This window comes from Bos mutus, chromosome 9, assembly GCF_027580195.1.
Source record: "Bos mutus isolate GX-2022 chromosome 9, NWIPB_WYAK_1.1, whole genome shotgun sequence".
Classification (NCBI taxonomy): domain Eukaryota; kingdom Metazoa; phylum Chordata; class Mammalia; order Artiodactyla; family Bovidae; genus Bos; species Bos mutus.
The window spans coordinates 62687399-62710540 of NC_091625.1; the positions used below are offsets into that span (position 1 = coordinate 62687399).

The 23142-nt window shown below is 41.0% G+C and overlaps 1 protein-coding gene across 1 annotated transcript in view; it reads right to left on the bottom strand.

The window, feature by feature from the left end:
* Positions 1-3: 3 nt before the first annotated feature.
* The window catches only part of C9H6orf163 (chromosome 9 C6orf163 homolog), a 67035-nt gene continuing 43896 nt past the window's right edge, over positions 4-23142 (bottom strand). The window contains exons 6-7 of the mRNA XM_070376448.1: positions 7848-8050; positions 4-3523 (exon numbers count right to left, since the gene is read on the bottom strand). Of these exons, the coding sequence (XP_070232549.1) occupies positions 3088-3523; positions 7848-8050 (639 nt within the window). The 3' untranslated portion in view covers positions 4-3087. The remainder of the gene's footprint in view (positions 3524-7847; positions 8051-23142) is intronic.

Below are 23142 nucleotides of genomic sequence, written 5' to 3' on the forward strand. Positions count from 1 at the left end.
CTAAAGACTCCCTTTCTGGATTTGAAACTGGCTATGACCTTTCCTTACTGTATGGCACTGAGAAAGTGACTTGACCTGCCTATACCTGAATTAATGGTTCCACGTGAACACGAATGATTCCACTTGTATACACCTGTCTGGCACACACTAGCACTCCCCAGTGTCAGCTGCTGTTCTTATCTATTCAAGTCTGAAAAACCCAGGTCCAGGTCTCTTTCAAGCAGCCATCTGCCTGTGCCTTGTGATATTTTGAATTCCCACCCTGTCACCAGCTATGTGCCCTGGGGAAAGTTATTGAATCTCCCCGAGCCTCAGTTTCCCTCCTGATAAATTGGGTACAATTACAACTACTTTCAGAAATCATTGTGAAGATTAAATATTAATGTTTGTAATGTGCTTCTCTGTTGATGGGAATGTAAATTGGTGCAGCCATTATGGAAACAGTATAGAGGTTCCTTAGAAAACTAAAAATAGAACTACCATATGATCCAGCAATCTCACTCCTGAGCACATATCCAGAAAAGATGAAAGCTCTAATTTTAAAAGACACATGCACACACACACATGCACACGCATCCCAATGTTCACTGCAGCATTATTTACAATAGCTAAGACATGGAAACAATCCAGCTGCCCATCAACAGATAACTGGTTTATATCACACACTGGAACATTACTCAGCCATAAAAGTTGCCATTTGCAGAAATGTGGATGGACCTAGAGAATAACATACTGAGTGAAGTAACCAGACACAGAAAGATAAATATTACATGATACCACTTACATGTAAGATCTGAAAATAATACAAACAAAGCTATATACAAAACAGAAACAGAGTCACACAGAAAACAAACGTACGGTTACCAAAGGGGAAAGAGGTGGGAAGAAGGATAAATCAGGAGTGTGGGACTAACATACACACACACTATATATAAAATAAACAATAAGGATTTACCATAGAGTGCAGGGAACTATATTCAATACCCTATAATAACCTATAATGGAAAATAATCTGAAAAATAATATATGTATCATATATAATTGAACTTTGCTGTATACCTGAAACTAACACAACATTGCATATCAACTGTACTTCAACTTTAAAAATGTGCTTCACACATGTAAATATATTAGTACATAGTAGTCTTCATTTTATCATTTGTCAAAAGAGATATAACCTCCACCCTTGTCTTGTCTATCCCATTGATTGCTGGGAGAAGAATGTATTGTGAGAATGTACTGGAAAAAGCAGTGTAAAGTACTATGTACATGTTCTGGTTTCCAGCCCCTAGGCAATCCATGGTACAGGCTGCAATAGTTCTGCAGAATCAGGAAGCTAAACACTAGGAGAGTGTAGTCCATTATGCAATTGTAAACAAATTGGTGCTTTTACCATTAGGAAATCCCAGACCAGTCAATGTAAACAAGTTCACCTAAGGCTTGCTTGACAACAGCACTTTTTAATTTACTGAAAACTGCTTTCCAGGTATTTAATTTTAAAGCCACCAGTATAGGCTGGTAATTAATAATTTAAGGATGTTACATTAAGATGGATAGATTTTTTTTTTTTAAGAGAGTTCTTTATGGCTTGGGTTTTCTTCTATTTTAATTCAGTAGATGTTGATATGTTAGTTCGCATTGTGGCATATAATGATTTTCTGCATTTTGACCCAAAGAAAATGAGTTCGAAGTACTCCTGGGCTTGGGTATAAAATAAGGGGACCACCCCCCTCAATTCCTGAGGCAAGGAATCTGACCTCAAAGACATTTATCTTTCACAAATGGCAAATATGAGGGAATTCTTTCTGAATTATTTAACATAGGGTTCCCAGAATTTAAGTTTTTTCCTATTGAACTTGAGAAACATTGCTTTTTTCCCTACAAAGCTATTGCAGTTCACCAAATAATAATCTCTAGGCTAGGTTACTAGACATACTGGAGGTCAGCACACCTCTCCACAATGGAAATCCTTGAAGAACACGTCCTTTTATTTGTTTTTAACTGCAACAAATACTAAAAGAGTTAAATGTCTGATGGAAACATGAGTAAAGCCAGATATACAAGTTTAGACTTCCATGAAATCTTTTTTCCTCTTAGCCAGTTTTGTTTGCTTTTTGATTTTGATGTGGACCATTTTTAAAGTCTTTATTGAATTTGTTACAATATTGCTTCTGCTTTATGGTTTGGTTTTTTGACTCCAGGGCATGTGGCATCTTAGTTTCCCAACCAGGGATCCAACTCACACCCCCTGAAGTGGAAGCAGTCTTAACCACTGGACTGCCAGGGAAGTCCTAAAACAGACCAATAACAAGGTATATAACTGATATGACTTAATGTTCCAGGGTTGACTGGAGATGACCTGGCGGTAAGGAGAGCTTTGGAGAGGCCACTAGGTTAGATAAGGAAAGCATTCATGTAGTCTAGGACAAAGCAATGACGTTGAAATTTAAGAGAAGGGACAGAATTTGGGAAATACTGCTAAAGTGACTGTGAAAAGAATATTGGTAGAGGGAAGGGAGAAAGGGGAGTGGAAAAGTTCAGGTTTTAGCTTAAGAAGACAAGGTACGAACAGTGCAGCAGGCATTTGGAGACATAAAGAGAGAGACAGGTTTAAGACAAGTTGTTGTCGTTCAGTTGCTAAGTCATGTCTGACTCTTTTTGATCGCATGGGCTGTAGCCCACCAGGCTCCTCTGTCCATGGGATTTCCCAGGCAAGAACGCTGGAGTGGGTTACTATTTCCTTCTTTATGTTCTGGTTTTTTAGCTGTGAGGCATGTGGGATCTTAGCTTACCCACCAGGGATTGAACTCACGCTTCCTGCGCTGGAAGGTGACTACTTAACCACTAAATTGTGGGGGAAGTACCACCTCCTAGTCCGTTTTGACCCCTCTCACTGTTATCTCTCCTCCATTAGACTTGGAGCCCATTGTAGCCTGAAATGTGCTTTTGAATATTTTGGTTTTCCATCAAAACGCTTACAGCTCAATAGTACCATGCACATAACTGGGGATCCATACATGGTTTTTGAATGAATTTATTTAGTTTTTTGAATTGCGTCTTTTGTAGTGAAATTTCAGATGAAGACTTCTAATCAGGAGTTGTTTGGTTCTCTGGAATAATAAGATTGGAAGGTGTTTTCTTTCTTTCTGGCAGAATAAAATCTGCGTGTCCTGGTGAGAGCTTTGGAAATGTATAGTTGATGTATTTTTGAAATGCTGCCCTGGTTTCCTGTAACTCTTCCTCCAGGAAGTCTTTCCAATTCGTCATAATTCCCAGTTGCTTAGCTATGGACAGCAGCTCCCCCTGAGTGTTAACCAGTTTGTCCATCACACTTCCAAGTTTGGCCTGATGTGTTTTCTCTGCTTCTTGAAGCACTTCCTGAACCTCTTCTTGCTTCTGCCTCTGAGTCATGCAATAGTAGAGGTTCATTTCATGTTGCTTTTCCTTTATCAGTTGGTTCACACTCTTCTTCTGATCCTTCACAACTGTGACACCAGAACTCATAAGTTCCTCCATGGCCTTTCTATCAAAAAGAGTAAGAGTTGAATGTTAGTGGTTAGATGGATTACCCACTAAAAACCAAAAGATTTTGTCTTTCACCACAGATGGAGAAGACATGACTGTATGGTTTACATGAGTCCCAGTCTGAGACAGGCTGGTCAAGATGAGCTTTTGATTAGATGTTAACAATCAAAAAGTACTTTTCAGAGCAGGGAAGGAACACATGGATTTCCTTGCTGTGAGCTAGAGTGAAGCCACCAGTCTACTGACTAATGCTAACTTTAGGGAGTCTACCAAGGTCAGAAAATATGAATGGAGAGTTCTACAAAGATGAAGAAATAAGGTCAGAGCTCCAAACCCCTAGAGAAAGTATTTCTATATATCAACATAGCTACTCGCCTTTAGTTAGAGAGCAGGAAACTATCTCACAAAGTGAGTTTAGCCTTAATTTTGATTCTATCTGAGCAATATTCTATGACAGCCAAACTTTTTGGTCTCAAGATCACTTTCACTCTTAAAATGACCAAGAAACCCAAAGAGCCTTTGTTTATATATATAGTTTATATCTACTGACCCTAACATTTTCAAAAATTAAAGTCAGACATTTCACAAGCATTATAAATTCATGTGAAATATTGGATAAATCCATTAAATGTTAAAATAAAAAGCTTACCTTGTATGAAAAATATTTTTTTGTAAATCAAAAATCTTTTGATGAGAAAAGTGGCATCATTTTACATTTCTGTAAAACCCTTTATTGTCTGGCTAAATAGGAGAAAAGCTAGATTTTCAATTTGCTTCAATCTGTTGAGGTATCACACCTCATAAAACCCTGGAAAATGCCACTATATACTCCTGAGATGGAGTTAAAAGACAAATCATGTCTTAATACTATTAAGAAAATAGCTTTGACCTTAGTGTCCTACTAAAGGATCTGGGATCATACTTTGAGAACCATTGCTGAACAAATTCATATGCCTCTGATTATAATGTATCTAAAGGAAATCAACCTTGAATATTCATTGGATGGACTGATGCTGAAGATGAAGCACCAATACTTTGGCCACCTGATGTGAAGAGCCAACTCATTGGAAAAGACCCTGATGCTGGGAAAGATCGAAGGCAGGAGGAAAAGGGGATGACAGAATTAGATGGTTGGATGGCATCACTGACTCAATAAACATGAGTTTGGGCAAACTCTGGGAGACAGTGAAGGACAGGGAAGCCAGGTGTGCTGCAGTCCATGGGGTCTCAAAGAGGTGGACACGACTGAGTGACTGAACAAGAATAACAAGAGATCCACAGTGGAATTCTAAACAGTGGGCTTCCTTAGTGGCTCAGCTGGTAAAGAACCCACCTGCAATGTGGGAGACATGGGTTCGATCCCTGAGTTGGGAAGATCCCCTGGAGAAGGGAAGGGAGTGTCTACCCATTCCAGTATTCTGGCCTGGAGAATTCTATGGACTGAATAGTCCATGGGGTTGCAACGAGTAGGACACGACTGAGTGACTTTCACATTCACTCCACATATTAGTTTCTGCAAATGTTCTAAAGAATGCTGGAATCTAGCAAAGTCTCTAGATGAGATCTGGTGTGCTGCAGAGTGGGTTCAGCTGACTGGAACAAATTTGAACCTTTGACAATTATTTGAAGAATGCCCACTGTGTGCCAGGCTCTCTTATAGGCACTAGGGACACATCAAAGAACAAAATGGACATTCTAGGTGGATATACTTACATAACAGGCACAGCAGTTTCCTAGTCTTAGTCAACGGGTTCAGTGAAAGATGGCCATTGAAAGTCTTCCACCTTTGAACTTCATGCAGGAAGGGGCCAAAGGTGGGCAAAAGTTAAGGAGTGAAGGAGGGAGCAGGAGGCTCAGGGGAGTATGAGGAGAGACTCAGATGTTCCTTTAGGACGGGCAGAGTTCCTGAGATGGAGTGCAGGAGGCAGAGGGAGAGGAGAACCACCCTCCACTGCTTTGGAAAACTCACTCAGGAGTTACTGTCTTCTCTAACTTTCTCCCCAAATCCTCTATTTTCTTCCTTCTCTACCTCACAATGACTTACAGACTATGCAGGTAGGGAACCACTGAAATAGCCAAGGCTGCAGCCTTCATTCCTATTTATCCATACTTCCTATAGGATTTTACTTTTGGCTCTCTTCTAAACAGTTCTAACAAGGAAATTTTGCCCATTAATTATATACAAATCAGATCAGATCAGATCAGTCGCTCAGTTGTGTCCGACTCTGCGACCCCATGAATCGCAGCACGCCAGGCCTCCCTGTCCATCACCAACTCCCAGAGTTCACTGAGGCTCATGTCCAATGAGTCAGTGATGCCATCCAGCCATCTCATCCTCTGTCATCCCCTTCTCCTCTTGCCCCCAATCCCTCCCAGCATCAGAGTCTTTTCCAATGAGTCAACTCTTTGCATGAGGTGGCCAAAGTACGGAGTTTCAGCTTTAGCATCATTCCTTCCAAAGAAGTCCCAGGGCTGATCTCCTTCAGAATGGATTGGTTGGATGTCCTTACAGTCCAAGGGACTCTCAAGAGTCTTCTCCAACACCACAGTTCAAAAGCATCAATTCTTCAGTGCTCAGCTTTCTTCACAGTCCAACTCTCACATCCATACATGACCACAGGAAAAACCATAGCCTTGACTAGACGAACCTTTGTTGGCAAAGTAATGTCTCTGCTTTTGAATATGCTATCTAGGTTGGTCATTAACTTTCCTTCCAAGGAGTAAGCGTCTTTTAATTTCATGGCTGTAGTCACCATCTGTAGTGATTTTGGAGCCCAGAAAAATAAAGTCTGACACTGTTTCCACTGTTTACAAATAGATTTGTTAATTCAAGCAGTGAAGCAAGAGACAAGTCCTAGACCAGGAGGCCAAGCAGAGAGGTTTCAGTTTGGGTCCAGCTGTGTCAGCTACATGAGCTTGGGCAGGTCACTGAGCATGCAGAAACAGGTTTGGAACCTCTGGATCCTGATAAGTACTAGGGTTCTTGAATGCTGACCTGTTAAAACTGGCCAAACCCATCAAATGTTCACTACATGTATAAAATGGTTACTTTGGTATTTTTCACATATATATTAATAAGTGTATATGTGATCTGATTTATGTAAAAGTTACTTCAAATTATGCACATATATAAGGCAGTTCAGTTCAGTCACTCAGTCGTGTCGGACTCCTTGCGGCCCTATGGACCACAGCACGCCAGGCCTCCCTGTCCATCACCAACTCCCGAAGTTTACTCAAACTCATCTCCATTGAGTTGGTGATGCCATTCAACCATCTCATCCTCTGTCGTCCCCTTCTCCTCCTGCCCCCAGTCCCTCCCAGCATCAGGGTCTTTTCCAATGAGTCAGCTCTTCGCATCAGGTGGCCAAAGTATTGAAGTTTCAGCTTCAACATTAGTCCTTTCAATGAACACTCAGGACTGATCTCCTTTAGGATGGACTAGCTGGATCTCCTTGCAGTCCAAGGGACTCTAAAGAGTCTTCACCAACACCATAGTTCAAAAGCACCAATTCTTTGGTGCTCAGCTTTCTTTATAGTCCAACTTTCACATCCATACATGACCACTGGAAAAACCTTGACGAGACGGATCTTTGTTGGGAAAATTAATGTCTCTGCTTTTTAATATGCTGTCTAGGTTGGTCACAACTTTCCTTCGAAGGAGTAAGTGTCTTTTAATTTCATGGCTGCAGTCACCATCTGCAGTGATTTTGGAGCAAATATATCAAAAGAGCAAGGGAGGATACTGAACTACATTCTTTTAAATGATTGTCTCTGGGAGACAGTGGGCAGGAAGCAGGGAGTCAGGACTTAGTAAATTTTGCTCTCTCTGTATTTCTAGAAGCTCAACTTTGTTTATAGCATTATGACTTGTGTAAAAAGAAAGAGACCAAAAGTAACACATCCACAGTAGTGTACCATGTGGGCTAGGGGATGTGAAGACCGTTATGTGTTTGTGGAAACACATTTCTTAATACCTTGCCTCCCCTAAAATTGGACATATGGCATGAAAAGCACAATTTTTAGGGCAGTAGTTACCTTGCAAGATAGGAGGAGAGGAAACAAAGGTGGTTGAGGAAGAACACGAGACTTTCCAATCCGCTCAAAAGGCTGGTAGGCCCTTGAGTATTTGTGTTATTTTTCTTTACATTTCTCACACACACACTCTACAATATATTATATACTGTTCCCCATGTTTGATATATTCTGTAATAAAAATGTAAAAACACAAAAAGTAGGAAGTATCTAAGGCATCCACTCTACCCTCTTTCCAAGGTGATTCTGACAGGGGATACACTGATTTGCAGGGGTGCTCCCTGGAGTACCTTCTCTGAGACTGGATCTCTTCCTGGGCCATGAGCCTCTCCTGCTCTCGCGCTTCCTGCACAGCCTGGACCTTCTCACGGTGGCACTCCATCATGATCCTTTGGATCCTGTGGACCATGCGCTGCTCGGCAGCCAGGTGTTCTCGCTGCAGTTCTTCTTCCAAGTTTTTATGCAGTTGCATCTTGGTCCTAGTTGCCATTTCCTTAAACAACAGGAAAACCAGGGTCAGATGCTACAGCTTTGATGTTTGAAAATGAATACTAAGAGGGTATTCAGATCATAATTTATCTGCCTGATGGAATATACACCAATTAAGCCTGATGATTTAAGAGTGTATAACAATTAGAAAAGGCAGAGGAACCAGAGATCAAATTGCCAACATTCGCTGGATCATGGAAAAAGCAAGAGAGTTCCAGAAAAACATCTATTTCTGCTTTATTGACTATGCCAAAGCCTTTGACTGTGTGGATCACAATAAACTGGAAAATTCTGAAAGAGATGGGAATACCAGACCACCTGATCTGCCTCTTGAGAAATTTGTATGCATGTCAGGAAGCAACAGTTAGAACTGGACATGGAACAACAGACTGGTTCCAAATAGGAAAAGGAGTCCGTCAAGGCTGTATATTGTCACCGTGTTTATTTAACTTATATGCAGAGTACATCATGAGAAACGCTGGGCTGGAGGAAGCACAAGCTGGAATCAAGATTGCCGGGAGAAATATCAATAACCTCAGATATGCAGATGGCACCACCCTTAAGGCAGAAAGTGAAGAGGAACTGAAGAGCCTCTTGATGAAACTGAAAGTGGAGAGTGAAAAAGTTGGCTTAAAGCTCAACATTCAGAAAACGAAGATCATGGCATCTGGTCCCATCACTTCATGGGAAATAGATGGGGAAACAGTGGGAACAGTGTCAGACTTTATTTTGGGGGCTCCAAAATCACTGCAGATGTGACTGCAGCCATGAAATTAAAACATGCTTACTCCTTGGAAGGAAAGTTATGACCAACCTAGATAGCATATTCAAAAGCAGAGACATTACTTTGCCAACAAAGGTCTGTCTAGTCAAGGCTATGGTTTTCCCTGTGGTCATGTATGGATGTGAGAGTTGGACTGTGAAGAAAGCTGAGCGCTGAAGAATTGATTCTTTTGAACTGTGGTGTTGGAGAAGACTCTTGAGAGAGTCTGGTTGCAAGGAGATCCAACCAGTCCATTCTGAAGGAGATCAGCCCTGGGACTTCTTTGGAAGGAATGATGCTAAAGCTGAAACTCCAGTACTTTGGCCACCTCATTGGAAGAACTGACTCATTGGAAAAGACTCTGATGCTGGGAGGATTGGGGCAGGAGGAGAAGGGGACGACAGAGGATGAGATGGCTGGATGGCATCACTGACTCGATGGACGTGAGTCTGAGTGAACTTCGGGAGTTGGTGATGGACGGGGAGGCCTGGTGTGCTGTGATTCATGGGGTCGCAAAGAGTTGGACATGACTGGGCGACTGATCTGATCTGAACAATAAGAAGCAGATCCATAGATATAGAGATCAAACAAATAAGTTACCAGTGGGAAGAGGTCAGGCGGAGGGAGAAAAGGAGGATTTTTATGGGGTTGTATGAAATCAAGTGTGTGAAACTTTTGAAAATTGTAAAGTACCATAGAATTTAAAGAATTTTTCATTCAATACAAAAAGAATTGTTTAGAAAAGTGAAAGAATACCAAAAAAGAAAGTTTAAAAAAACTTGGGGGGGCAGTGGTTGGGAGGGAGGCTCAAGAGGGAGGAGATATATATATACACACATATATATATAGTTATGACTGATTTGCATTGTTGCATGGCAGAAACCAACACAACATTATAAAGCAATTATCTCCCAATTAAAAAGAAAAACTGAAATGGTATGTCTATACCATGGAATATTATTAATATACAACTATTGAAAAGGAAAGAAAAGGAGTATATACTATATGGGAAACTTACAATGATGCTAGGTAAAACCAGAAACGTACAAACTATATAGCATAAGTACGTATACTATAGCTGTTGTTTAGATGCTAACTCATGTCTGCTTGTTTTGTAACCCCATGGACTGTAGCCCACCAGGCTCCTCTCTCTATGGGATTTCCCAGGCAAGAATACTAGAGTGGGTTGCCATTCCTTCTCCAGGGGAATCTTCCCAACCCAGGGATCAAACCCAGGTCTCCTGCATTGGCAGGCGGATTCTTTATCACTGAGCCACCAGGGAAGTCCAAGCATATACACAGATAATATTGAAAAGGGATATGCAAAAGGAAAAGTAATTGAGTCATGGTCATGTTTTGATTCTTCAAATATTCTATAGCATCCTATTATCTTTATCCATGATTAGAAATACAGACTACAATTCTGCTTTAGGAAGTCAGTCCTGGAAAGTGGCAGAAATAATGACCAGGAGAGTCTCTTGGGTAGGAGGGGACCTGAGCAAGCAGTCCAGAGGACGGCAGTCTCAGGAAGCTGCCTGCATGCCCTCACTGTCCTTCTGGAGTATTCCAGCTCATTCACCTTGAGAAGCCCATCCTCAGTCATGACAGAGACAGGAACAAGAGTTCCACCACTTGTTCCTGTAGAAGGACCTATGGAGCCTTCAGCTAGGTAAAGAGAGGAGACACTTGTCAAACCAGGACTAGGGACTTCCCTGGCGATCCAGTGGTTAAGACTCCATGCTTCCAATGCAGGAGGCACAGATTCGATCCTTGGTCCAGGAATAAGATCCCACATGCTGTGCAGCGTGGCCAAAAGATAAAAAAACAAAAACAAAACAGAACTTGAGGGCAACAGGCTCTCAAGGGAAACCCGGTATCCCTGGAAATGCCCAATGAAGGCATGGTATGCTAGGCATACCATACCATACAGTGCTGGGCCCACTGCTCCAAGCAGGAGGAGGCTGGAATTCCATCCTCAGGACTCTGCCTACTGAAGGAGATCCAAACTGCATCCTGCAACCACTGTTCTAAAAGAAATACATGCCAGAAAGGAGGAGCAGTTAATTCTCTCCAGTTGTTTCAAAATTTTCATTTAAAGGGAAATGTGTATCTCTATTTTAGGGATAAGAGAGAACATACAGAAACTAAGTTGTTCAACATTCTGTAATAACCTAAATGGGAAAAGAATTTGAAAAACAATAGATCCATGTGTCAATATATGTATAACTGAATCTCTTTGCAGTACACCTGAAACTAATACAACATTGCTAATCAACTATGCTCCAATATAAAATAAAAAATTTTTTAATGTAAAAACAAAACAAACAAAAAAGAAATTAAGTTATTTCACAGAGTGAGTCATTGGAAGAACTAGGCCCAGAAAGCAGGATTCTCACCCACCAGCTTCTCACTTCATTGCTGGCTATGATGCTGGGGTCTTTCCAGAGATTCACTGGTTTGTTTTCATTCCAGAAACTCTGTCCAGTCTTATCAGACAGTTCAGTAAGTTTCCTCCCTCCCTTCGAACCCCTCCCCATCTCCCAGAGACAATTTCTGAGCAGAGTATGGAAGGTTCTGCTATGGGTAATAAGTCTAAGTTTTTATCTTGTAGTCAGAGGCTGCTGTTGAACATCTTAGGGCATATTTCAACTTCTTAGGTATCATTTCTGGGTTTTCAAGTACATTTTCAGCAACTGAGATTGCCAAATGGTTGCACCTTATAAAGATGATGTATTACCGTAATACATTTCTATTTGAATCACAGAACTTAAAAAGGATACCTCAGCCCTTTATTTTGACTGGGTTCTGAATTTAGAGAATAAAATCCCGTTCCTCTTTCATGTAATGATTTAGTGAAACCGAAAGCATTTTACTGTATCACATGGTATGTCCAATAGCTATTTAAAGCTACAAAAAATAATTCAATGACCTACTGTTTGGCAGTGTTCCTATTCAACAGAAAGCCTTCCAGTCAAATTACTTTTATTGAAGTGCATTTTGAGAGAATGGGCCTCTGTTATGAGACAAGAGACAGCCTCACCAAATCCATCATCTTGACTGTACAGACGTGTGACAGATCTTTCTTCATGCCACCATGTCTCCCTCAGGAGAAGTTTCTCTGACGTATCACAGGCAGCAAGATCTTGGGCCTTGAATCTGTCTTTAGCTGGGGGACATGGTGATTTGCAGCACTTTCCTCTTTGAACTGACTGTCAGAAAGCTCAAAGGCCCAGCTGTGATAACAGCACAGGACCTCATGGCTACTGACATTTCTGAGTCTTGGATTCACACCTGACTTCGTATTTCCTCTTCTCATTTTCCCTTAGCTTCCATTTTATTATTTACTTTTTAATATTATTGTATTTGAATAAGATAATATTAGCACTTTTTCAGAATCCTATCTGTCCATTGGACAAGACCTGGAAACTTGGTTTCACAGCAATTCACCTAAAACTTATCCCAAATTCTTAGCATCACAGAAGAGCAGTACCTGGTGAGCTCTATGTATCAGAATGTAAGGCTGTTTGGTGCTAGAAATTGGTTTTCTGCTCTCTGTACTGGTAATCTCAAATTTTCTTAGGCATGAGAAGCACATGGTTAAAAACACTGTCAGTGACTCTGTAGGACAGGTGGGACCAGGAATCTGTAGGAAGGGAGACTCTAGGGAGGTGGTTCAGAGGCACCCCCTGAGAAGCAATAATGAGGGCTATGTCTAGGGATCTTACAGCTGAAACAACCCTATGTACTCCACTTAGACAAATCTTCATTATATGAAAAAAAAGTCACTAAAACTTTTATGGAATAATTTGGAAAGGCCAACCTCCCTCTAACTATCCCCCTTAAATTTTCTTAGGACTTCTATTTTAACACTAAGTGGATTAACTCAACCCAAAGACATGTGCATGTGTGCATGGTCAGTCATGTCTGAGTCTTTGTGACCCTGTGGACTGTAGCCTGCCAGGCTCCTCTGTCCGTGGAATTTTCCATGCAAAAATACTGGGAAGGGTTGCCATTTCCTGCTCCAGGGGATCTTCCTGACCCAGGGATCGAACTTGCATCTCCTGTGTCCCCTGCGCTGGCAGGCGGATCCTTTACTACTGAGCCACCAAAGACTATATGTGATAAAGTGAAGTTGCTCAGTCGTGTCCGACTCTTTGTGACCCCATGGACTGTAGCCTACCAGGCTCCTCCGTCCATAAAATTTTCCAGGGAAGAGTACTGGAGTGGGTTGCCATTTCCAGGGGATCTTCCCGACCCAGGGATCGAACCCAGGTCTCCCACATTGTGGACAGACTCTTTACCATCTGAGCCACCTGGGAAGCCCCTGAAGACTATACGGGGGGAGCAGGAGCTAAGATGGTGGAGGAGTAGGACGGGGAGAACACTTTCTCCCCCTCAAATTCACCAAAAGAACGTTTAAACGACGAGTAAATTCCACAAAACAACTTCTGAATGCCGGCAGAGGACATCAGGCACCCAGAAAAGCAACCCAAGTCTTCAAAAGGAGGTAGGAAAAAATATAAAAGACAAAAAAAGAGACAAAAGAGGGAGGGACGGAGTTCCGTCCCGGGAAGGGAGTCTTAAAAAGAGAGAAGTTTCCAAACACCAGGAAACCTTCTCACTGCCGAATCTGTGCGGAGCCTTGGAAGCACAGAGGGCAACCTAACAGGGAGGAAAAAATAAATAAACAATTAAAACCAGCAGATTATGAGCCCTGTGGTAACTCCCCAGCGGAGAAGCAGCGCAGACGCCTGCACATGCCATTAGCAAGCGGGGGCTGGGCAGGGAGGCGCGGCGCGGGCTGCATCGCTTAGAGTAAGGATCTGGCCTGAATACCCTGAGCGCTATCTGAGTGAAATAATTTGGGCTAGCAAACCAGACTGTGGGATATCTACCACGCGAAAAGCCAGCCCTAACCTAAGACACCGCCAGGCCCGCGGACGAAACAAAGGACTGAACAGAGATAGCCGGCTGCAGACCATCCCCTCTGGTGATAGGCAGCCAGAGCCAGAAGGGGGCAATCGCAACCCCAGAGAGACATTATCTATAAAACTGTAAGCAGGCTTCTTTGCTAACTAAGATTTCTTGGGGTCTGGACGGTCAACATCAACCTGAGAAGGTGCGCCTGGGAGGCGATAAGTCGCAGCAATCGTGCTTGCCAAACACCTCATCACCTGAGCTGCTCGGACCTGGGAAGGGCACAAAACACAGGTCCAACCGAGCCTGCGCCTCTGAGGACTACCGAGTGACTGAACCTGAGCGGCTTGGACCTGGGAGGTGCAAGCAGCCCAGGGCCGCCACGGATGGTTCCCGGCGGAGCAACCTAGAGCCTGAGCAGTGTGGGCAGGGAGGCTACACGCGCCGTGAGCGGGGGCAGACCCAGTGTGGCTGAGGCACTGCGAGCCCACGCCAGTGTTATTTGTTTGCAGCGTCCCTACCTACCCACAGCGTGACTGAACAAGTGAGTCTAAAAAGAAAGTGTCCTCCACCGTCCCCTTTGTGTCAGAGTGGAAACCAGACACTGAAGAGACCAGCAAACAGAAGAAGCTATAACAGAGGGAACCGCCTTGGAAGCTACAGGCAATAGATTAAAACCCTGTGGTTAGTACCGTCTACGTAGGAAGGGGCCTATAGATCTTGAGAAATATAAGTCGGACCAAGGAGCTAGCCAAAAATGAACTGAACCCACAATACTGACAACAAAACCAGAGAAAGTGCTAGATATATTTTTACTATTTTTACGATCATTCTTTTTTTTTTTAATTAAAAAAATTTTAAGTCCTCTATTATTCCTTTAATTTTCACTTTTATAACCTACTATTACTTTGCAAAAAAAAAAAAAGACCCTATTTTTTTAAAAGCAAACTTCATATATATATATAATATTTTGACCTTTTTTTTTCCTTCTTTTCTTTAACATTGTAGTTTTGAAATTCCAAACTCTACTCTAGATTTTTAATTTTAGCTTTTTGTTATTTGTTATCAATTTTGTACCTATATATATATTTTTTTAAATAATTTTTGTGACTTTTTTTTTTCTTTCTTTCTCTTCTTCTTTTTATACAACATTGTATACCTGAAATTCCAAACTCAACTCTAGATTTTTAATTTATGCTTTTTGGTATTTGTTATCAATTTTGTACCTATATTTTCTTTATAATTTTGCGACTTTGTTTGTTTTTGTTTGTTTTTTTTTTTCTCTCTTTCTTTTTCTTTTTTTAACATTGTATTTTTGAAATTTTATAGATTTTGCTTTTTTGGTATTTGTTATCAATTTTATACCTATATTTTCTTTATAATTTTTTGTTTTGTTTTTGTTTGTTTGTTTTTCTCTCTTTTCTTTTTCTTTTTTTTTAACATTGTATTTTTGAAATTCCAAACTCTACTCTAGATTTTTAATTTTGCTTTTACATATTTGTTACCAATTTTGTACCTTTAAGAACCCAATCTTCAGTACCCATTTTTCACTAGGGAGCGAGATTACTGGCTTGACTGCTCTCTCTCCCTTTGGACTCTCCTTTTTCTCCACCAGGTCGCCTGTGTCTCCTCCCTAACCCCTCTCTACTCTACCCAACTCTGTGAATTTCTGTGTGTTCCAGATGGTGGAGAACACTTAGGGAACTGATTACTGGCTGGATCTGTCTCCCTCCTTTTCATTCCCCCCTTTTATCCTCCTGGCCACCTCTGCCTCCTTCCTCCTTCTTCTCTTCTCTGTATAACTCCGTGAACATCTCTGAGCGGTCCAGTTGTGGAGTGCACATAAGGAAGTGATTACTGGCTAGCCCACTCTCTCCTCTATTGATTCCACCTCATCTCATCTGGGTCACCTCTAACTCCCTCCTCCCTCTTCTCTTCTCCATGTAACGCTGTGAACCTCTCTGGGTGACCCTCATGGCGGAGAAACTTTTCATCTTTAACGTAGATGTTTTATCAATGGTGCTGTATAGAAGGAGAAGTTTTGAAACTACTGTAAAAATAAGACCGATAACTGGAAGCCGGAGGCTTAAGTCCAAACCCTGACTCCAGGAACTCCTGACTCCTGGGAATTAATTGACAGGAGCTCATCAAACGCCTCCATACCTACACTGAAACCAAGCACCACACAAGGGCCAACAAGTTCCAGGGCAAGACATACCAAACAAATTCTCCAGCAACAAAGGAACACAGCCCTGAGCTCCAATATACAGGCTGCCCAAAGTCACCTCAAAACCATAGACATCTCATAACTCATTACTGGATACTTCATTGCACTCCAGAGAGAAGAAATACAGCTCCACCAACCAGAACACCGACACAAGCTTCCCTAACCAAGAAACCTTGACAAGCCATCTGTACAAACCCCACACACAGTGAGAAAATGCCACAATAAAGAGAACTCCACAAACTGCCAGAATACAGAAAGGACACCCCAAACTCAGCAATTTAAACAAGATGAAGACAGAGGAATACCCAGCAGATAAAGGAACAGGATAAATGCCCACCAAACCAAACAAAAGAGGAGAGAGATAGGAATCTACCTGATAAAGAATTCTGAAAAAATGATAGTGAAATTGATCCAAAATCTTGAAATCAAAATGGAATCACAGATAAACAGCCTGGAGACAAGGATTGAGAAGATGCAAGAAAGGTTTAACAAGGACCTAGAAGAAATAAAAAGAGTCAATATATAATGAATAATGCAATAAATGAAATTAAAAACACTCTGGAGGCAACAAATAGTAGAATAACAGAGGCAGAAGATAGGATTAGTGAATTAGAAGATAGAACGGTAGAAATAAATGAATCAGAGAGGAAAAAAGAAAACGAATTAAAAGAAATAAGGACAATCTCAGAGACCTCCAGGACAATATTAAATGCTACAACATTTGAATCATAGGGTCAGAAGAAGAAGACAAAAAGAAAGACCATGAGAAAATACTTGAGGAGATAATAGTTGAAAACTTCCCTAAAATGGGGAAGGAAATAATCACTCAAGTCCAAGAAACCCAGAGAGTCCCAAACAGGATAAACCCAAGGTGAAACACCCCAAGACACATATTAATCAAATTAACAAAGATCAAACACAAAGAACAAATATTAAAAGCAGCAAGGGAAAACAACAAATAACACACAAGGGAATTCCCATAAGGATAACAGCTGATCTTTCAATAGAAACTCTTCAAGCCAGGAGGGAATGGCAAGACATACTTAAAGTGATGAAAGAAAATAACCTACAGCCCAGATTATTGTACCCAGCAAGGATCTCATTCAAATATGAAGGAGAAATCAAAAGCTTTACAGACAAGCAAAAGCTGAGAGAATTTAGCACCAGCAAACCAGCTCTCAACAAATACTAAAGGATATTCTCTAGACAGGAAACACAAAAATGGTGTATAAATTCAAACCCAAAACAATAAAGTAAATGGCAAGCGGGATCATACTTATCAGTAATTACCTTAAACGTAAATGGGTTGAATGCCCCAACCAAAAAGACAAAGACTGGCTGAATGGATATAAAAACAAGACCCTACATATGTTGTCTACAAGAGACCCACCTCAAAACAGGGGACACATACAGACTGAAAGTGAAGGGCTGGAAAAAAGATTTTCCATGCAAATAGGGATTAAAAGAAAGCAGGAGTAGCAATACTCATATCAGATAAAATAGACTTTAAAACAAAGGCTGTGAAAAGAGACAAAGAAGGTCACTACATAATGATCAAAGGATCAATCCAAGAAGAAGATATAACAATTATAAATATATATGCACCCAACACGGAGCCGCAATATGTAAGACAAATGCTAACAAGTATGAAAGGAGAAATTAACAATAACACAATAATAGTGGGAGACTTTAATACCCCACTCACACCTATGGATAGATCAACTAAACAGAAAATTAACAAGGAAACACAAACTTAAATGATACAATAGACCAGTTAGACCTAAATGATATCTATAGGACATTTCATCCCAAAACAATGAATTTCACCTTTTCTCAAGCGCACATGGAACCTTCTCCAGGATAGATCACATCCTGGGCCATAAATCTAGCCTTGGTAAATTAAAAAGATAGAAATCATTCCAAGCATCTTTTCTGATCACAATGCAGTAAGATTAGATCTCAATTACAGGATAAAAACTATTAAAAATTCCAACATATGGAGGCTGAACAACACGCTGCTGAATAACCAACAATCACAGAAGAAATCAAAAAAGAAATCAAAATTTGCATAGAAACAAATGAAAATGAAAACACAACAACCCAAAACCTGTGGGACACTGTAAAAGCAGTCCTAAGGGACTAAAGTCCTAAAGTTCCTAGCAATACAGGCATACCTCAAGAAACAAGAAAAAAGTCAAATAAATAACCTAACTCTATACCTAAAGCAACTAGAAAAGGAAGAAATGAAGAATCCCAGGGTTAGTAGAAGGAAAGAAATCTTAAAAATAAGGGCAGAATAAATGCAAAAGAAACAAAAGAGACCATAGCAAAAATCAACAAAGCCAAAAGCTGGTTCTTTGAACGGATAAATAAAACTGACAAACCAATATCAAGACTCATCAAGAAACAAAGGGAGAAAAATCAAATCAATAAAATTAGAAATGAAAATGTAGAGATCACAACAGACAAACACAGAAGTACAAAGGATCATAAGAGACTACTATCAACAATTATATGCCAATAAAATGGACAACGTGGAAGAAATGGACAAATTCTTAGAAAAGTACAACTTTCCAAAACTGGACCAGGAAGAAATAGAAAATCTTAACAGACCCATCACAAGCACGGAAATTGAAACTGTAATCAAAAATCTTCCAGCAAACAAAAGCCCAGGTCCAGACGGCTTCACAGCTGAATTCTACCAAAAATTTAGAGAAGAGCTAACACCTATCCTACTCAAACTCTTCCAGAAAATTGCAGAGGAAGGTAAACTTCCAAACTCATTCTATGAGGCCACCATCACCCTAATACCAAAACCTGACAAAGATCCCAAAAAAGAAAACTACAGGCCAATATCACTGATGAACATAGATGCAAAAATCCTTAACAAAATTCTAGCAATCAGAATCCAACAACACATTAAAAAGATCATACACCATGACCGAGTGGGCTTTATCCCAGGGATGCAAGAATTCTTCAATATCCACAAGTCAATCAATGTAATATACCACATTAACAAATTGAAAAATAAAAACCATATGATTATCTCAATAGATGCAGAGAAAGCCTTTGACAAAATTCAACATCCATTTATGATAAAAAACTCCCCAGAAAGCAGGAATAGAAGGAACATACCTCAACATAATAAAAGCTATATATGACAAACCCACAGCAAACATTATCCTCAATGGTGAAAATTGAAAGCATTTCCTCTAAAGTCAGGAACAAGACAAGGGTGCCCAGTTTCACCATTACTATTCAACATAGTTTTGGAAGTTTTGGCCATGGCAATCAGAGCAGAAAAAGAAATAAAAGGAATCCAAATTGAAAAAGAAGAAGTAAAACTCTCACTATTTGCAGATGACATGATCCTCTACATAGAAAACCCTAAAGACTCCACCAGAAAATTACTAGAACCAATCAATGATTATAGTAAAGTTGCAGGATATAAAATCAACACACAGAAATCCCTTGCATTCCTATACACTAATAATGAGAAAACAGAAAGAGAAATTAAGGAAACAATTCCATTCACCATTGCAACGGAAAGAATAAAATACTTAGGAATATATCTACCTAAAGAAACTAAAGACCTATATATAGAAAACTATAAAACACTGGTGAAAGAAATCAAAGAGGACACTAATAGGTGGAGAAATATACCATGTTCATGGATTGGAAGACTCAATATAGTGAAAATGAGTATACTACCCAAAGCAATTTATAGATTCAATGCAATCCCTATCAAGCTACCAATGGTATTCTTCACAGAGCTAGAACAAATAATTTCACAATTTGTTTGAATACAAATAGCCTCGAATAGCCAAAGCTATCTTGAGAAAGAAGAATAGAACTGGAGGAATCAACCTACCTGACTTCAGGCTCTACTACAAAGCCACAGTCATCAAGACAGTATGGTACTGGCACAAAGACAGAAATATAGATCAATGGAACAAAATAGAAAGCCCAGAGATAAATCCATGTACATATGGACACCTTATCTTTGACAAAGGAGGCAAGAATAGACAATGGATTAAAGACAATCTCTTTAACAAGTGGTGCTGGGAAAACTGGTCAACCACTTGTAAAAAGAATGAAACTAGAACACTTTCTAACACCATACACAAAAATAAACTCAAAATGGATTAAAGATCTAAATGTAAGACCAGAAACTATAAAACTCCTAGAGGAGAACATAGGCAAAACACTCTCTGACATACATCACAGCAGGATCCTCTATGACTCACCTCCCAGAATATTGGAAATAAAAGCAAAAATAAACAAATTGCACCTAATTAAACTTAAAAGCTTCTGCACATCAAAGGAAACTATTAGCAAGGTGAAAAGACAGCCTTCAGAATGGGAGAAAATAATAGCAAATGAAGCAACTGACAAACAACTAATCTCAAAAATATACAAGCAACTCCTACAGCTCAATTCCAGAAAAATAAATGACCCAGTCAAAAAATGGGCCAAATAACTAAATAGACATTTCTCCAAAGAAGACATACAGATGGCTAACAAACACATGAAAAGATGCTCAACATCACTCATTATCAGAGAAATGCAAATCAAAACCACTATGAGGTACCATTTCACGCCAGTCAGAATGGCTGTGATCCAAAAGTCTACAAATAATAAATGCTGGAGAGGGTGTGGAGAAAAGGGAACCCTCTTACACTGTTGGTGAGAATGCAAACTAGTACAGCCACTATGGAGAACAGTGTGGAGATTCCTTAAAAACTGGAAATAGAACTGTCTTATGATCCAGCAATCCCACTGCTGGGCATACACACTGAGGAAACCAGAAGGGAAAGAGACACGTGTACCCCAATGTTCATCAGAGCACTGTTTACAATAGCCAGGACATGGAAGCAACCTAGATGTCCATCAGCAGATGAATGGATAAGACAGCTGTGGTACATATACACAATGGGGTATTACTCAGCCATTAAAAAGAATTCATTTGAATCAGTTCTAATGAGATGGATGAAACTGGAGCCTATTATACAGAGTGAAGTAAGCCAGAAAGAAAAACACCAATACAGTATACTAACACATATATATGGAATTTAGAAAGATGGTAACAATAACCCTGTATATGAGACAGCAAAAGAGACACTGATGTATAGAACAGTCTTATGGACTCTGTGGGAGAGGGAGAGGGTGGGAAGATTTGGGAGAATGGCATTGAAACATGTATACTATCATGTATGAAACAAGTCGCCAGTCCAGGTTCGATGCACGATACTGGATGCTTGGGGCTGGTGCACTGGGAAAACCCAAAGGGATGGTATGGGGAGGGAGGAGGGTGGAGGGTTCAGGATGGGGAATACGTGTATACCTGTGGTGGATTCATTTCAATATTTGGCAAAACCAATACAATATTATAAAGTTTAAAAATAAAAAAAAATAAAAAAAAAGACTATACGGGGTACCACCAAATGACTTAAAGCAAGACTGTGATGTGAGCTCCTGGAAACAGGAATCACATTTAAGTTACCTTGTGTTGTCACAACCAAATGCCAGCAGTGATGTTTAAAATGTCTGTCCTCTGGTTGCAGCACAGAGCAGGGACATAAGGCCTCCACACCTATGGAAATGGTTACCCCTTGAAATTGTTGGTTGGGGAAGTCCAGGGCGGGCTTGGGCATGGTGATTTATCAACTGATAGAGAAGTATTTCACTGTTCAAGAACCGGTGTGGCCGTTCTGTCCCTGCTGGGTGAGCAGCAGGCCTCTCCAGACATGCTATAAATGCTCCTCATGTTTTGAACTGAAATCAAGGATGGGCAGTGGTCCACTGCAGCCAGCCCCTCAGGGACCATGGCCCCTGTAGTCAGGTAGGGAGGGCCCACCACGCTTCAGGAGCCCTGGGATGGAGCTCTCTTTCCTACTAGCAAGTTTTCTGAGGGCAAGGATGGTCCATTTAACCTCCCTAGTACAGAGCTGATCAATGACAGGTGTGCATGGTGTTGACAATGGACAAATGGGCCTGTGGTCCCTGAACTGTTTGTGAGTTATGTTCTTGCTAAATGAGGCCAAACTGCGGCCACACTTCTGTTGCTTTCCCTCCAGCCTCTGCCCAGGAATTATGACCTGGGACTGTGTCCTGTCGTTCCCATGACCCACATGTGAAAGGAGTGCTGTGTGCTTTTCCTTTGAGCAGCTGTTGGACTGAACTGTGTGAGGAACCCTGGGGCTCTGCCTTGATAGTTTACTAACTACCGCAAGTTGTGCAGTTGTGTAATGGTACCAGGTACAGCCTGCAGAGTTTCCCTCGTGTGACTTCTGATCCTGCAGGAAATACCTGAGAAACAGCTCAGGGGTCTCTCTCATAACCACAGTAAATGCAAATTTAGGGAGAAGGATGCAATCGAGCCTGCTTCCTCTGTCCAGCCTGTTTTCGCACTTACAAAGTCAGGGCACCACACTGGCCCCTGGATAAGGGTGATAGTGAGTCAGATGTGTCCTTGTGGAGACTGCAGGAGTGTGGTGACCAGACATTCAACAAGTAATCAATCCTCCCATCTATGTACCTACACCAGTGCTGGGTAGGGATGCTGGGTGTCAGCACACAGCTGATTGGGTAAGGCTTCCCTTGACCAGTGATGCTGGGTGTCTGATGAAGTGCAGGAAGAACATTCTGACAAGGTCTCCAAGGTGGGAAAGAGGTTGGTGAGTACAGGTTTGAGGATCCAGAGAAAGGGCAGTAAGAGGAGGAGAGCCAGTGACAAGAGATGTGGAGACTGACAGGCAGGGGTGCCTCCTTCATATCTAACCCCATAAAGGTTTGGGCTCATCCAAGGACATTCATTATGGTTCATTATGTCAAAGGGATTCTCCTGTACCCAATCATCACTCTTGCCATAGAGTCCAGGATTTCTTCTGTAAAAATCCTGGGCCTCCCAACCAACCTCCATAAAATACTCATCTAGACTTTCTGTATGATTGTTTTTCTCCCATTCCCTTGCCAGAGCTTTTAACAAACTTAAGTACTTCTTAAAAGACAACAAACAGGCCACTATAAAAACCTGTAAATCTCAGGAGACAAGTGGACGCAGCAGGGGAAGAGGAGGGTGGGATGAATTGGGAGAGTAGCAATGACATATATACACCACCATGTGGGAAGCTGCTGCACAGCACAGGAAAGTCGGCTTGGTGCCCTGTGATGACCTAGAGGGCTGGGC